Genomic DNA, 17,836 nt, shown 5'->3' with positions numbered 1-17,836 from the left:
TACTCTAGTTTCGGCCGTCTGCACGTTGTGTTTCCACGTACGTGGTGTATATACTATACATACAATGTGCATGAACTTGCATGTAATGTTGGTGTAGAATTTGACCGCGTATCTTTAGGTAAAAAGTGAAAAAACACGCCAGTTTGGAGGCCGGTCTATGGTGTTTTTCACGTGTGAACCTCGAAGTGTGATGCAGGTATTCAGGCTACATAGGGTACGTTCGACTGGCTGCCCTGGGTCTAGCCGCGGTGCTCACTAGGGTGATCCCCTGACGAGAGCTAATAGAACGAGCACACTCCACAAGCAGGGCACTGGGGGCTGACCCGGGTGAGCCCAAGGAATGGCGATTCGAACGTACCGTGGGTAGACCGGGATCGACCCAGGGAAGCCAAACGAACGCACCCAAATGTTGTTGGTTGTGTACATGTAGAGGTGACAAGGGTTTAATTGTTCAGGGTTTATGTCCAATTCGAAAGTGCGTAAAGTCAGTCAATCCATTTGCTTTTGAATGAGGCACTTGGACCGATTCGCTCGACCCCATTGTTCTCATCTAGCATCACAGGGAAGGTATGATGAGCTCGTACAACTTATCTAATTCATGACTTTAAGAAAATAATGCTTAACAATACTTAACTGTGCGGGGCAAGCTGTTGTATAGCAATTATTATTATACCATTGTGTCATTTCAAAAAACGTGCTCTGAACTATTTGACATAACAACTTGAGTCTGATGATTTCAAATTTAAGGGTTCGGATACTTTTTTTGAAGGACACAAACACACTGTTCACTGATTCACAATAAACTTGCACTGTCCGAAGAAATAACGGTAGAAAGTTTCCCTAACATTATTACTTGCAGAGGTGCTGTAGCTTTCGACAAAATGAGTTAAAACAGTGTCAGGAAAATTATTTCAGATTGTAAATTGTATTTACCAAAAACTGTAGTTTAATATCCAGTAAATACTCAAAACACAAAAACCAAAACAATCAACTGATACGACGTCAATGTTCATTTCTTCAATGTATTTAAAACATTGAAGTGGCACCTGACTATTTATAAAACTATGACATCGATCTTAAAGCCATTGGACCCTTTCGGTTCACAAACAAAAAAGTTCACAGATTTACAAATAACTTACAGGGTTTACAGAAGGCAATGGTGAAAAAATTCTCTTGAAATATTATTTCATGAAATGCTTTACTTTTTGAGAAAACAGCAAAACAATATAAATTCTCGTTAACGAGAATTACGGATTTGTTTTAAACACATGTCATGACACGGCGAAACGCGCGGAAACAAGGGTGGGTTTTTCCGTTGTTTTCTCCCGACTCCGATGACCGATTGAGCCTTAATTTTCACAGGTTTGTTATTTGATATAGAAGTTGTGGGCCTTGGACAACACTGTTTACCGAAAGGGTCCAATGGCTTTAACTTCTCATACAATGGATACTCGTTTATTTATATAAAAATCTTTTGTAGAAATATATGTATCAATTAATATGTTATGCATTATAGTGTTAATTAAAACATCAATAATGTGTTTTTGACGACCTGTAACGTTAAACGTTTAAAGGCAGTGGACACTATTGGTAATTACTCAAAATAATTATTAGCATAAAACCTCAATTCGGAACGAGTAATGGGGAGAGGTCAATAGTATAAGACATTGTGAGAAACGGCTCCCTCTGAAGTGACGTAGTTGTCGAGAAAGAAGTAATTTCAACGAATTTGATATCGAGACCTCAAGTTTAAAATTTGAGGTCTCGAAATCAAGCATCTGAAAGCACACAACTTCGAGTGACAAGGGTGTTTTTTCTTTCATTATTATCTCGCAACTTCGACGACCGATGGAGCTCAAATTTTCACAGGTTTGTTATTTTATGCATTTTGTATGTTGAGATTCACCAAGTGAGAAGACTAGTCTTTGAAAGTTACCGATAGTGTCCACTGTCTTTAATTTTACTGCCAACGGCACTTTTCTGTAGTAAGGGAGATCAATATAAAATGCAATATTGTGTAACTAGCTCGTACTCCAAAAGTGAAAATTATATTTTCCAAGTTCACACTATAGTTCCGAATATTTTGTCTTATCTTGATCACTTGAATTTTTTTTTAGACTTGAATCATTGAATGAAAGGCGTAAACACCTAGTTCTTAAATTTGCCAAATCTCTGCTCACTTCTGATAATCATCGCCACCTCCTCCCCCCCCCCCCAGAACGTAAATCTAATTATTTTTCAGAGCATACTTTAAGAAACACCAGGCAATTGGAACACCTTCAGATAAAAACTCGCCAGTCCACTCAATTCTCCAGATGCTTAACTCAATCAGTTTATGATAACAGCTCCGTTTCATTTCCTTTGTGCTCATGTTGTGTCCAAATCTCATTTGTTTTAAACTCCCTTGTTTTGTTTTTATGTTGTGTCCACAAATCCCCCCTTATGTCTATTGCTGTTTTCCCAATTCCTGTTTGTCTGTTTAACTCAAGTAATAATTTTAATACTATTGTTTTATCATGTAAACTTGTACATATGTTCTTGATGTAGTTTTATTGTTAACTAAATGCAATTAGTCTATGACCTTTTTTTTGGTCTTGTATTTTTATATAAAAATAAACCAATATTGAATTAAATTGAATTGAACACTAAGATGGTGTATTTTGTTTGTATACCTTTTTATAGCAAGATTGGTTTCATTTTCATTTTGACGGTTAAAGCAACCACTGTACCGACATGTAAATCCCCTCTTTAACATAATATTGTGACATCATCACATGTTTTATACAAAGGTGGTTCAAAATGAAACCCAACGTTTCATCTGCATTTACAAAAAAATGCTCTCTCATGTTAAAACGAACAAACGCAAAACTACGAGGAAGTGACAATGTATTTAGTAGATTGTGACACCAACAGAGCGACATTAAAGGCAATGGACACCATTGGTAATTACTCAAAAAAATTGTTAGCATAAAAAACCTTACTTGGTAATGAGCAATAATATAAAACATTGTAAGTAACGGCTCTCTATGAGGAACCTAGTTTTTGAGAAAAAGCAATTTCTCGAATTGTTGAGGTCTCGAATTCAAAGCATTTGAAAGCACACAACTAGTGCGACAAGGGGTATTTTCACCATTATTCTCTCGCAACTTCGACGACCAATTGAGATCAATTGTTCACGGGTTTGTTGAGATATACCAAGTGAAAAGACTCACTAGTGCTTGAAAGTGTCCTAATGTATCCTTTGTTTTCTCAGAGTCTACTACCACTGAAACGCACAAATGTTTTTTTGGAAACAAGAATGTTCAATGGAGCAAAAACATTCAAGTGAACACATTGCGATTTGAATTTATTTACTATTAATTAACAATTGTTGATGAGATTGAATTGATTTTGATTAAGGACTCGTTTAACACGTAACGCAGGATTCCGCCTTGGGCCGGTGTTTCATGGAAATCTGTGTCCTGAGATTCTGTCCCCATTTTGGGCAGGTGTGTCAGGAGATTGTGTTCTCCCAAAATTCCCTCCCCCCTTATACGGCAAACTTGTTTCAAACTACTTGTGATAGCGCCCTCTGTTAAATCACCCTAACTCAGCCCGTGTTAGTTTTTCAAACAGGGGAAAGAATCGTCGGCAGCACTGATTTCCGTGGGACGCCGGCAACCCATCCAGGCGCCTAGTCCTGAAATTTGCGCGTGGCCCTTGTATAGTGGCAGGAGATTTATGTCCCTTGGAGTTTCCTCTTCTTACAGTGAGCGGTGACCATTGTCGTTTCTTCCGAAAGCACCCTTGTTAAGTTCCCCGATCAGAATCTCCGAGGAAAAATCAAGTAGCACTCGTGCTCTTCGCTAACCGCGGCCCCTACCAGCCTGGGGAAGGCAAGCGGGGCCAGGTCACTTCGTTTGTTTGCAGTTATTTGGAAGCAAAAAGAAAACAAAATGTTCTGTCGCCAGTCAAATAAGCCCGAGTTTTGTTCTTCCGACAACGGGGCCTACAAACCCATTCCCTGTTCACTTCCCACTGACAAATTTTAGGGTATGGGTACTTTTTGTAGAAGGACGCAAAATCAATGTTCACTGATTTAGGTAAACTTGCACTGTTTGAAGGTAAAACGGTGAAAAGTTTCCCTTGAATTTTATTTGCTGAGGTGTTGTAGGTTTTGACAAAAATGAGTTAAACAGGAAAATTATTTCAGCTTGCAAATTGTATTTACCAATAATTTTAGTTCAATATCAATTAAACACTCGAAACACAAAAAACCAAACAATCAATTGATACAGCGTTAATCTTCATTCCGTCAATGTATTTAAAACATTCAAGTGACACCTGACTATTTCTAAAACTATGCAATATATCTTAACGTCTAGTACACTAAATGGATTATAGTTAAATTTAACAAAAACATGCTTTGTAGAAATACAAGTATCTAGTTATATACTAATGCTTTGTATTCTAGCGTTAATGCAAACATTAACACTGTGTTTTTGACGACCTTTAACGTAATAATTGTTTAATTGTGAAATGAATCAGATGTTGACAATTTGAAGATTTGATTCAAATGCAGGGGCTGGAAAGAACACACCAGCAGCAGTTATTTGGTTTAATGTCCAAGCTTTGGGTGTATCGCGTTGCTAAGTTACTCCCGTTTGAAACAAGCCAGTGTATACATTTTTGTTAAAAACGAATTACAAGTAAAGTGATGTTTTCGCGCAAAAGGATACAAATAAGACTACAATTTGATCACAAAACTGTTGTTTTCAGAGCGTTATTGCTAAATACCAGTGTGTTTAAAGTCACCTGGATGTGGTATTTTGTCAAAATAAAGCTTTTGTCACTCACTAAAATATGTGTTTGGATGAGTAGAAAATGAATAAACATTTAACTAAGGTTCTATAAATTTAGTTTCCATAATTAACAAATTAAAAAGTAGTCCCGACCCGAGAGGGCGCTGTTCGTGACTTCAATCGAGGCGCGATATTTGAAGCAGGACGGCTCAAAGTGTTCGCTGCACAGCGCTGGAAAAGACGTCGGACCGAACCACTTTGCAAACTGACCCCATTTTTAGTTATTTTGCTGCTTCCAGCAGCAATACACGTGGTCGACATTGCCGAAAAAATGCAAGAAATAAACCTTTTTTTCGAAACGTAAAAACTAGAACTTGCATGTAATTGCACGTACGTGTGTTCAATGTACGATCGAGGCTAGGTCTGCCTCGATTGACGTCACAAAAGGGGTAGGCGGAGTCACCCCAAACAACTTCACTGTTTTTTTAACATGTAAATCGTTACAAACAATAACTCAACAAATTATGTTATTGTTCATTAACATATACTCTAATGTTTGAAGAAAAATAAATTATATTTTCAGGTGACTTTAACCCTTTAAACTCGACCCCATTTTTAATAAATTTGCATGTGCTCAGGTTATTTATTAAAATGTCTGGTTTACTTCTTGGAAACATGTTAACATTATGCATCATATTAAAGCTTACATATAGTGCTATTTTATAAGAATATTGTTTACCCCCAACAGGCTAAACCATGCAAATATAGTTCTAACAAAAATCACAGAGTGGGTCACAATATTACTGTCAACGAAACCTTTCTGTGTAAGGTAAAATGCGACATTGTGTAATCAGCTGATATTCCGAATAATTAAGTCACGGTCGAAGTGAGGAAATTTATATTTTCCAAATTCACACTAAGATGGTGTATTGGTTTCATGCCGATGTGACGGTTTAACGAATCGCTGTAAGTGTAATATATTTTCCCCTCTTTGACATGTTAGTCGTGACATCATCAAACGTTTTATACGAAAGTGATTCAAAACGAATACCCTGTTTCATCTGCATTAAACAAAAGTGCTTTCTCATGTGAAACTAAAGAAACGCTCAAACCACGACGAAAAATTAAATATTTCTCCATATCGAAACGTGTTCCAAAAGCGACACAAAATAAATGTTTTCTGGTAACTTTACAACGCAAGTTCTTTTTGATCACAGGTTGTCGTTAGTTTAATATCATAAGTATTGTACATTAACGAATATATCAACAGAAGACCAGCCAGTTGTTAGGTGAATTATTTGTATTTTGTTGCCTTAACAGGGTACAGCTTTTTCAACCAATTTAAAATGTTTGAAATAAAATTGCCGGCACAATCGGAGGCCATAATGAATTATAAGTCTTAGTCTGTATCAAGGAATCTGAAGTTTTGTATTTACTGTTTAATAAACTGTCAGTTTTTCTTGCGTAGTTTCATTTTGCATTTTATGGACTCATCATGGTTTCAAGGACTCATCATTGCACCCTCGGACGGAATTACAGGCTGCAGAAATTTCAAACTTTACAGAAAATGTAATAAACTCAAAAAAGGGATGAACTGATATTTATAGCACTGTTTACGTGACAAAAACACGTTGAAAGTTCTTGTCACAATACACGTTTGCAAAATCAAGTGTTCAAATAAAACGTCTTTTCCATAATTATTGTCCTGCAAATAATAAAACAATTAATAATAAAGTAATTTTATTCGATTCATCTAAACACACGTTCGATCTTCCACGATTAACTCATTATTATTATATTTGTAAAAACTATATAGTTGCATATTAGTTTATTTAAATCGTTGTCTAAAACATTTAAACGTTTCCGTGTGTTTGTATGTTAGATTTAGATTTCGTACAGCAGGAATCCAGTAAAAGACGTGAAAGGAGAGTCACCATATACTGGACCGTTTACAGCTAAGTGAACTTGATCTCCACGGTGCAGGGGAATCACTGCACTGTTGCTCACATGATGGTATAAACCTGCAGCGTGTACACCCCCTGCAACAATGAGGTTACCGTTCTTCATCAGATTGACAAATAGGTCAGACCTACTTGAAAATTTTAAGATTGAGAACATCAATACGTATACCCCAGGCACATTACACGTAAACGTGCCGCTATTCAAGTTAAAATCAGTCCCTTCCTCTGAAAACAGTAACTCTTCAAAGGGCAGAGTATCCAATAAGGATGGAGAGATGAAGGCGGTATTCTTCACTGCAGTGAAGGCGGACCGTCGCGAACTACATTCACCTGCTTCACCAGTCTGTCCAGCTGGTCCAGGTTCACCTCTCTCCCCCTTCAGACCATTCATCCCAGACAGACCTCGAGGTCCCTTTCTGCCCTGTTGACCGACTCCTTGCTCTCCCTTCAGTCCATGATCCCCTTTAGCGCCTGGCGCACCAACCAGTCCATCTGACCCGATGTCTCCATTTCCCCCGGGCTCACCTGCTTCGCCGGTCTGTCCAGCTGGTCCAGGTTCACCTCTCTCCCCCTTCAGACCATTCATCCCAGACAGACCTCGAGGTCCCTTTCTGCCCTGTTGACCGACTCCTTGCTCTCCCTTCAGTCCATGATCCCCTTTAGCGCCTGGCGCACCAACCAGTCCATCTGACCCGATGTCTCCATTTCCCCCGGGCTCACCTGCTTCGCCGGTCTGTCCAGCTGGTCCAGGTTCACCTCTCTCCCCATTCAGACCATTCATCCCAGACAGACCTAGAGGTCCTTGTTTCCCTGGTTGACCGACTCCTTGATCTCCCTTAAGTCCAGTATCCCCTTTAGCGCCTGGCTCACCAACTAGTCCATCTGACCCCATGTCTCCTTTAGCCCCGGGTTGACCTACCTCACCAGGGGACCCTACAAGCCCTTGACCATGGTTCCCATTTGACCCGGGAATTCCCGGTATACCGGCTGGGCCCCGGCAGCAGGAATTACACGTCGTCTCCGGATCAGGTGAAACTGCTGTTTTAGCCACCATGAACGGAACTTGCAAAATACCAAGAAAAAGGGTCACTGTTGCTATGGTAATCTTCATCTGTAATTTAATAGGATACATAAAACAAACGATAAAAAACATGCAGCCATAGCAGGCGCTACTCTAGCGGTGACCACCAGTTTTTTGTCAGCTCCTATTTATTCACGTTATCCATGTGTTTGTGGAAGTTCTTTATCGCTACTTTCCACATTAACCACGTTTTAGTCAATTTGTGTTTCGCTGGAATGAGTATGCGTGTGTTAAATTATGTACCTGGCCGTATTGATCGTAAGTGTTATGTTGTGTTGAGCTAAATAATCGCTCCACACAACAAAGTGGCTACCGCTACACACTTGAGTACCTACTTAGCTTACGGCAGGGTGCCGTTGGCTCGTTTGATCTTCAACCAATGACACCCAAACAACTGTCAGACAATTATAAACAACTTTAAAAGGAGAAAAAGAGGAAATATGGGTGGTGAGGGGAAAGAAATTTAATCAGACCGGTAGAATCTTTCTCCCAACAATGGTATTGTCCATTGCCGTTCCCTATGCCCCCAAATGGATGAGCTCGTTTAATCACATGCGTAAACACAGAGACTCTGGTATCCTTCACCGAGACATTGTTAGACAAAACAACCCAGAGTAATGATCTCCATATAGACGGCTTTGGATCTCGGATTCGACTTGACAGAGATTCCAAAATTACAGGGAAGATACAGGGTGGGGCGCGTATGCCTCTATATCAACAAGAGATTGTTTGTTTGAGATAAAACCAACACCCTTTACATTGAGCTCATGTCCGTATCACTTCGCTCATTTTATAATCCAAGAAAGATTCCTCAACTTGTCTACATTGTGAGGATTTCTCCTCGTGTAAAAAGATACGATATCTACAAATAGTCTAACTACTGCATAGCGCGCAGCAGCGTATTGCATGGTACCTCGACGTTTGAAATAATAACTGCACTTGGCATCACTGTATTCTCCTTCGAACCCAATTTGTGTATACCGATTTCCCAATACGCTGCCACTACTTAATTTCATCAAAAGTGGTCGTCCGGAACACGTCAAATAATTTCGACATAGGTTCAAAGCATAATACAAAGACGTATATCGGCGTATTTAGGCGTGATCTTAACTTACGGCCCTGTCACACCTTGACGTTTTAGTCAGCGTATGCCGACGTATGACAATTTCTCTTAAACGTTGGCATCCGCTGAACTTTCGATGGACTTTTCAAGTTTGAGCGTATACAAAGCCTATTGATAACGAGTTGGACGTATTCAGACCGTATTAGTAACTTACGTCGAACGTATTTGACGTGTTCCGGATGACCACATAACTAGTTACTAAACTTGTTTCTAAACTTACAGCTACCATGTAATGGTGTATTGGCAGAGTTATGTGAATCGGTATATACAATTTGGATTCGCATGAGGATTAATACGATGTCAAGTGCAGTTATTATTTCAATCGTTGAGAGGCACCCTCTTTGTAGGCTACTGTATGTGATCGTCGGCAAAACGCTGCCCCCGCGCTCTATGCAGTAGTTGGACCATCGTAGAACATAAGTTGTTAACGCCGTCAACACGCTAAGCATTCGTTATGAAAACGCTCTGTGTAAGTTACTTCTACGGTATGCATCCGTCCACCTCCTTATGAATACGCTTCGTATACGCTCAAAATTGAAAAATCCATCGATAGTTCAGCGTATGCCAACGTTTTAGAGAAATTTGCAAACGTCGGCATACGCTGACTAAAACGTCAAGGTGTGACAGGGCCTTCATGAGCCACACGACTTACATCGATGTGTATATCAGCGTGTTTCATCGTGCTCTTAACTTATACAAAGTTATCCATAACTTATTTGACGTACACCGGGGTAGTCGCCAACATTGTCATACGTCGCTATACGCTGGCTTAAACGTCAAGGTGTGACGGGGCCTTCACCCATAATTAATCGACGTACGCCAGCGTACTCGCTAAAATTTTCATACGTTGACATACGATGGCTAAAACGTCAAGTGACAACACCTTAAACAGTGTGCCACCATGTTTTGGCTTACAAAATATGCTGTCATAGTTTTAAACTGTGTCACTATTGTCGTAACAATAATGGAGGATCGTAAACAAGAGGAATCGATATCATGGTAAAATAAAACAATTAATGTTGCATGCTCCGCCGTGACGGGGTCCAGGTTTTGGGTAAACTTTTGGGGCAAACAGCCAAACTCGGCTTCACCTCGGTTACCCCTTCCCCACGTCGGCTGTACAAAACACCGATCACCATAATAATTGTGAAAGTGTTGCATTATGTTCAATCTTGTTTTGTTTTTGTAAAACAAAATAACAAAGTGTTCATGTCACACAATGCCATTTCATCAGTACTTGTTGTTAATTTTGTTGACAGCTTTTGAATGAAGAGTACACACACATTAAAACGAGCAGAATATCATGCACATTCAACTGAAACTGTCTAGGTAAACTTTTATTGCCCACTATTTGAACAAGACAATGTACAGAATACCAGCGGAACTTGCTGCTCCTAAACGGGAAATGCAACGGCATTACAGTCTGTACCACCAAACAGTACCACAGTACACTAATGTTGGCAGAGAGCAAGTGACACAAACACTACATGAGAACTTCAGCTGAATACGCTATAAAAAATAATCCGTCAACATTACGGTGCTTTGTATACCTGGCAGCCAGGGTGCTACGTATTAAAAGTGCAGTAAATTTCAAAGTGGAGTTTAGCAAACTACCCCCTCAAGGCACAATTTACAAAAATGCTACTGTGAAATTTACTGCATTTTACCTGGCACCAGCTGCCAGGTAAAGCACCGTAAATGTTACTGCTTTATTGGGTAGAGTGGTGCCCCTTCTTTGACAAAAACTGCAATCTTCTTGAAATAATAGGCTACCCTAAAATACACCGCATGCATCTAGAAGCCAAAGTCCGGGTCCGACAGTATAACGAAAAACACTTACCTTGATGTTGTGTTATTGTAGTACAAACTTTCTCAGTTTCTCTCTTCCGATAAGATGCAAAGTTGTTATGAGCACTGCTGCTGGTGCAGCGCGTTTAAATACTGCTGTATTTTCATTGAAGAGCTCATCAGTCTACTTTGATATTTGATTGACAATCGATGAGCAGCCAATCATAGATACGTGTAAAAGTCACTGACTGAAAGCAGTGACTTACTCTACCATTGGTTTGGACGAGGCTGTATGTTACAATTGTGGATCAATACCGTGTTAAAGTCACTGATTTATGGCAGTGACTTACTCTACCATTGGTTTGAATGATACTGTATGTTGAATGGATACCAATGGTGTAAAACTCTACACTACATGTATGTGTTTAAAGTCACTGATTGAAAGCAGTGACTTACTCTATCACTGGTTTGGATGAGGCTGTATGTTGAATGGATACCAATGGTGTAAAACTCTACACTACATTGTGTATGTGGTAAAGTCACTGATTGAAAGCAGTGACTTACTCTATCACTGGTTTGGATGAGGCTGTATGTTACCAACGGAGATCAATTTGTACACGCTTTAATGGTATGGTGTTTTTACATGTATATCCGCCCTACTGGGTTGCACTGTGTGATTGCTTCCTGAAGTTCCTGGCCGTTTTCCTTCTATTTCCGCTCAATTGATGTATTTCCCTGATGATTGTGAGTTAAAGTGCAAGTTTATTATCAAAGAAAGAACTGTGTACGCAATATTTATACTGTTCAGATGGATCTCTTTCGTGCTTCCACTCTTTTGAAGTATATGTTTACTAACACTAACTCAGTGGGTTTTTTTTCCGAAATCGAAATGCAATGACAATGTATTTATAGTAGAGTGCGCCACCAACAGAGCAACATTAAAGGCACTGGACACCATAGGTAATTACTCAACAGAATTGCTAGCATAAAGACTTACTTGGTAATGAGCAATGGAGAGAGGTTAATAGTATAAAACATTGTTAGAAACGGCTCTCTCTGAAGAAACCTAGTTTTTGAGAAAGAAGTATTTAAGGTCTCGAGTTGTTAAGGTCTCAAACTGAAGGCATCTGAAAGCACACAACTTGTGCGACGGGGGTGATTTTCCCATTATTCTCTCGCAATTTCGACGACCAATTGAGCTCAAATTAATGTTCAAGGGTTTGTTAATTTAAGAATATGTTGAGATACACCAAGTGGAAAGACTCACTAGTGGTTGAGAGTTACCTATTAATGTGTCCTGCCTTTGCCCTTAAAGGGTATTTTAAAACTGATTTTCAATTGTATTCTTTGTTTTGTCAGAGTATACTACCACCGAAACGCACAAATGCTTTTGGGAAACAAGAATATTCAATGGAGCAAAAACAATCAATACAAACCACAAAAATCAAAAACAATCAAATGAACTTTTGGATGAGATTGAAGTAATTTTGATTGTTTTAAAAAACACGTATGGCAGGATTCCGCCTTGGGCCGGTGTCTCATGGAAATCTGTCCCCGGAGATTCTGTCCCCATCTTGGGCAACTTCTTTGACATAAAGGACTCGTTCATATATTGAAAATCTCAAAATCGTCAAAATGTGCTTAAAGGCAGTGTACACTATTGGTTAATTACTCAAATTAGCATAAAACCTTACTTGGTAACGAGTAAAGGGGAGCTGTTGGCAGTATGAAAGACTTTGAGAAACGACTTTCTCTGAAGAGACGTAGTTTTCGAAAAAGAAGTAATTTTCAACGAATTTGGTTTCGAGACCTCAGAATTAGATTTTGAGGGTCTCGAAATCAAGCGTCTGAAAGCACACAACTTCGTGTTACAAGGGTGTTTTTTCTTTCATTATTATCTCGCAACTTCGACGACCAATTGAGCTCTAATTTTCACCGGTTTGTTATTTTATGCATAGTTGAGATACGGCAAGAGTGAACACTGGTCTTTGACAATATTACAAAAGGTGTTTACACACGTTTGCCCCCAGCTACATTCAGAGTACAGACAAGTTGCAAATGCATATTATGAGAGATTTATACAAACTTTGATCAGGAATTATTCAACACAAGTTTGAACTTACAAGTCCATTCCAATTGTTTTGGGCCTATTCATGTAAACCAAAAATGGCTTTGCTATATTAGTAAGAATAAATTGTGCTAAGTCATAGTCTTGAACATTCGTTTCAAACTGGCGGGGTTGTGGTCGTAGATGAAGGACCCGGCCTGCCTTCGGCTTAGTCTTTTGTTTACGGGCAAATTAACGCGGGGTCCAGTGGGAACGGGGCCTAAGATACTGTTGATTTTAGACAAACGCTTAAGACCTCGTCCACTCCCCTTTTCCATTGTTTTACTTTTTGTCATGAACAAACAAATATCTGTAAATGCAGGAGAAGATTGTTGAATAAATAAATAGCATTGAAGAAGTCGAGGGCCCAGTAATTTGATAAATACTCCAAGCATGTCAATGAGAGGCCTACAATTTATTAAGAACGTGTACATTGAGGATCAACTATTTCGAATAGTGCTAAAAAAAACGCCAAGATATTTTGATTCGGTTATAGCAATTTACAGTCCATCATTACGGAATCATCAAAACGTGTATGTAATTAGATTGTACGCACATTCAATCGTTAAGGATTTGTAACGCTGATACGCCATCCGCTATTTACGCGGGGAGGGGTGGGGGTAGGGATGGGAGGGGAGGCGTTGGTGAACCCATTATGACGAATCAAGCCTACATCTGTCACAGATGTAAACATCGTCTTTTTTTCTTTTCTGGAGGGCTTTCGTAACTATTAGTTTTTCGAGGTGATTTTTTTTTAAACAAATCTTTTTACAACTCCTCATACAATTATGCTGAAAAACCGCTACAGTAACACAAAGTATAAAATTGACCGACATAGTTTACCACTTTAGTAAAATGCAGAGTTAACCTCGGCACAATACTTTGAAGGAGTCCCATTTTTTGTAAAACTTCACAGTAGATTAATTGGTATTAAACAATACTGATGTGAAGTTGATGATATAGTACAAGTACCGATATAGATAATGGCCATTTGAAATATGAAATTAAATATGATAAGTTATTGCTGTTCTATAGTTATGAAGTCTGTAATTCAAACTGACTATGACCTCAGTCGGATACAAACGGTGACGATCGGTATACACTGTTTCATTACTTCTGATTTTGTTACTTTGATTTCAACATTAATATGGTTAATTTGGATCTATATGCAGACTGCAGGAGGCAAAGTGCTACCACAAAGTAAGTAGGCATATAGTGGTTCTCGCTTGAATAGAGTAGAGTCCCATTTGAGTTTTCAACGGATCAAAGTTGAATATGATAATGTATGCAGACTTAGTGATCACATTGTTTCACGCGAGATCTGGTTGTACGAGAGCTCTGGTGTTTTGCGTGTTGTTATCACGTGAATAGAACCTGAGTTTTTGACGCAATGTGGCCTGTTCCATTGTCTTTTATTGATAGTTTAACGACGTACGAACACAACAAATATTACAGCCGACATTTTTTTATCGAAAAACACAGAAGATGAGGGTCGAGAAAGAACACACCTTAATCTCATAACAAAATACCCGGTATATGTCTTTCGGTGTTGCAATTAATATAACAATACTGTTTAGAACTATATGCCAATTAGATATCTGTATAGTGATTAATTAAATGAAAATGAATACCCCCCATAATCAACAAATGGATATTTTAATTAGTAAATTAAAGTTGTTTTATGTCAACAATTATTTTGTAAGTGCACTCTTGATCAATTTATCCTATTTACAAGGAGCTTCAACATCTGCAAAAGCTCAATCACGAAACCCATAACATTCCACCAATGATCTTTCAGTTCTGAGCAGACGACACTATCTGATTGTCTTCGAGTAGTGTTTGTAGTGTTTGTATAAATTAATCGTTGTATGGTGCGAAGTACTGGAATGACCTGGCTAGTTACAGTTTGCAGAAAGCTATTACCAGAGAGCAAACACTCAATACGAAGAAAGCTAAGAACGTAGTGTTTTTCGTGGGAGATGGGATGGGTAGAACAACCGTGACGGCTGCGAGGATTCTCAAGGGGCAACTGGAAGGAGATCACGGGGAAGAAACAGACCTCGAATGGGATAAGTTCCCTAGTGTAGCTTTGTCAAAGGTAACAATAATTATTACGTCTCGAACATACACACTGAAACAACTACTGCAGGAGATCTTCACCGTTTAAAAAACCTCCCCACTTAAAGCAGGCCTGGGGTCGATTTCACAAAGAGTTAGGACTAGTCCTAGGAGATATTAAAAACGTATGGGTAGTCCAAAGTTAGGACGAGTAACTCGTCCTAAGTCGAGATAAGACTAGTCCTAGACTAATCCACCCACTGGTTTATATACATGACACGCCCTTACTACTACTTTTTAAACTGCAATGCAGGAGTAACTCACTAGTAATCGTGGAATGTTCATGCAAACAAATTGCACTCGTCGAAGCCCACACTCTCATGGTGCCGCATCGAAACAAGCCCAGTCATGTCACGGTAAAGTAATAACAAATGTTATATATGATTACAATAATATTGTTTAACTATTGTGCGGAAAGTTGCCGGTTGTGGCGATTTTAAGAGAATGATTTTGCACCAATGCCGGTATATTGTGGGAGTGTCATTTTGCATAATTACTGCAGATTATTTTGGCGCTGACTTTAAGCCAGCCATGGGTGAGTTTTTGGCGGTTGAATTGGACGTTGGATAATCACTGGACAATGACTGAAACATCTATTGGTACGACCGCCAATACGCAGCCCTGTACTTTAAATTTGGACATTCAAACAGAAATGCGCCGTACTTTTGACCGAATGAGGGCGCTATCAAACATATTTGTATCACGGGGTTTATTAATTCATCCCCAAACAGTTATTAAAGACTGGAAAACGTAGCTCCACATTACATTCATATGAACCAAGGATAATAAAGGAGCCATTACAACCCTTTTCTCAAGCAACATTAACGGCGCAACAAGTGGCAGAACATTGATCAAAACTGTACAGGACGAATCGTGGGACGGGATTGACGGCGATTGGAGACGGGGATAGACGGGGATTGACCTTAGAGGCGAGAGGTTACTCTCTGGCGTTATTCACGAGCCTCGAGGTGTGGCGTCAGATGTTCAGGCTAGTATAACCCTATAGCCTGAACATCTGACGTCACACTTCGAGGCTCGTAAATGATAACGCCAGAGAGTGGCCTCTAGCGTGAACCCCTGACAAGAGCTAATCGAACGAACACACTCGCCCTCTCGTGGTGATGGTATGCACCTCAGATCACCCCAAGTGACCCACTCCACAAGCAGGGCACTGGGGGAGGGGGGGGGGGCTGACCCGGGTGAGCCCCGTCAAAGCTATTCGAACGTACCGGGGCAGATCGGGGTCGACCCAGGAGAGCTAAACGAACGCACCCACTATATTGAGTGCGCCCCACGTGGTCAAACATACGGAGCATTTAGTCTGAGAATATTTCCTGTCCTCTTTCATCCTCTAGACCTACAATACCGATAGGCAAGTACCGGACTCGGCTGGTACGGCTACTGCTTATTTTAGTGGTGTTAAAACCAAGACAGCAGTGATAGGGCTAGACGATTCTGCTATTAAAGGAGATTGTAAATCTAGTCTCAATGCTAATGTGGAGTCTGTTATGATATCTGCTCAAAAGTCTGGTAAGTTTAAAAGAACGTCAACATATTCATATAATGTTTTATAACACACCTCTTGCCTTTTCTATATTCTGGTTGGATGAAACACGGTCTCGTGGGATGAGCTTAGTCTAGTGATCGGTTGCATGTGTCTTGCGGGAACTAGTTTTTTGAAAATAGTGCCCGGTTACAGCGCCCTCTCTTGACTTGAACCGTGAACAGCAACTACAAAACTTCCTTACTTTTCCACGTGTTGCTCTCATTTCACATTTAAGACCGAGCTGTATAATAATACACAATATTGACTGGCACAATTCGGTACTAGTGTACGTCAATTCCCCCCTCGGGCCTGTTAGTGACCAGAAGAGGGCCTATTTCCCTTGGCCTTCAGCCTCGGGAAATAGGTCCCTCTTCTGGTCACTCAAAGTCCCTCGGGGGTAGACGTACAATTACCTCATTGCCAGTCAATGTGTGTATAATAGGTATGATTTACTTTCATTGATTTGTTGTCAAGTGTTTTGTAATAATTTTAATATTGTGTTCTGGAAATTGTATCGATCGAATATATAGCTAATAAATGCTAGTTATTTACTTAGGTTTTCGTTGCTTTGTGTGCTTTCTAAAGGCAATGCAACGGGATTCGTCACCACTGCCCGTGTGACACACGCTACCCCTGCCGCACTTTACGCACATTCGCCCCATCGAGACTGGGAGTGTGACTGTGATATACCGCAGAAGGAAACTGACATCAGTTGCATTGACATCGCTCAGCAACTCATAACACTCGGACAGGGTACACAGTTCAATCTGCAACATTGACACAAACCAGTGTTTGCGTTCACTATTCTGAATGTACCGTTTGATTGTTCGATACCCTCACCAATATCATGGGTTATTTTGGTTTTTGAATCAGAGTATCTCACAAATTGACCTGCAATGAAACAGGTAGCTGGAAGCACTCGATATAGAACATAATAGATGTTAAATTAGAACGATATAGAACAGTTAATCAATTTATATAATTTTTCAAGCGTGCTACATAATGAAAGGCTGGCGAATGCCATTATTTCAAACTTGTCAGTATCACTTTATGCATGGTGTCCGTCTATTTAAGAAGCAGATTCCTAGAATACCCTTCCTGCTAGTCATTGTTGCATGCCGACCACCAACTTCATGGTACGGTCATTTTTATACTAATTCTTCATGAATCTAGAATTGATGGACGAAATCTCATTGGTTTGTAAACCTGATAAAACTTAAACCCAATTATTGATGACTATTGCACCATTTTGCTTTAACAGCTTCTGATCCCATCCAGATACCATAGAAACCGAGCTACTGAAATCAATAATGCTGAGTTGATAAAGGTGA

At 39.7% G+C, this 17,836-nt stretch overlaps 2 protein-coding genes across 2 annotated transcripts in view; one reads left to right on the top strand and one right to left on the bottom strand.

Moving 5' to 3' along the window:
- Positions 1-7,853, bottom strand: part of LOC139950929 (uncharacterized) — a 43,103-nt gene extending 35,250 nt beyond the window's left edge. The window contains exon 1 of the mRNA XM_071949768.1: positions 7,409-7,853. Within this exon, the coding sequence (XP_071805869.1) occupies positions 7,409-7,853 (445 nt within the window). The remainder of the gene's footprint in view (positions 1-7,408) is intronic.
- A 465-nt stretch (positions 7,854-8,318) lies between these two features.
- Positions 8,319-17,284, top strand: LOC139950928 (alkaline phosphatase, tissue-nonspecific isozyme-like). The gene is made up of 5 exons (XM_071949767.1): positions 8,319-8,437; positions 14,014-14,041; positions 14,721-14,939; positions 16,315-16,489; positions 17,091-17,284. The coding sequence occupies exons 1-5, from the start codon at positions 8,319-8,321 to the stop codon at positions 17,282-17,284; spliced, it is 735 nt and encodes a 244-aa protein (XP_071805868.1).
- The last annotated feature ends 552 nt before the right edge of the window (positions 17,285-17,836 follow it).

This window comes from Asterias amurensis, chromosome 18, assembly GCF_032118995.1.
Source record: "Asterias amurensis chromosome 18, ASM3211899v1".
Taxonomy (NCBI): domain Eukaryota; kingdom Metazoa; phylum Echinodermata; class Asteroidea; order Forcipulatida; family Asteriidae; genus Asterias; species Asterias amurensis.
The sequence above is the reverse complement of the archived record's forward strand: the minus strand, read 5'-3'. Positions and strand labels throughout refer to the sequence as shown.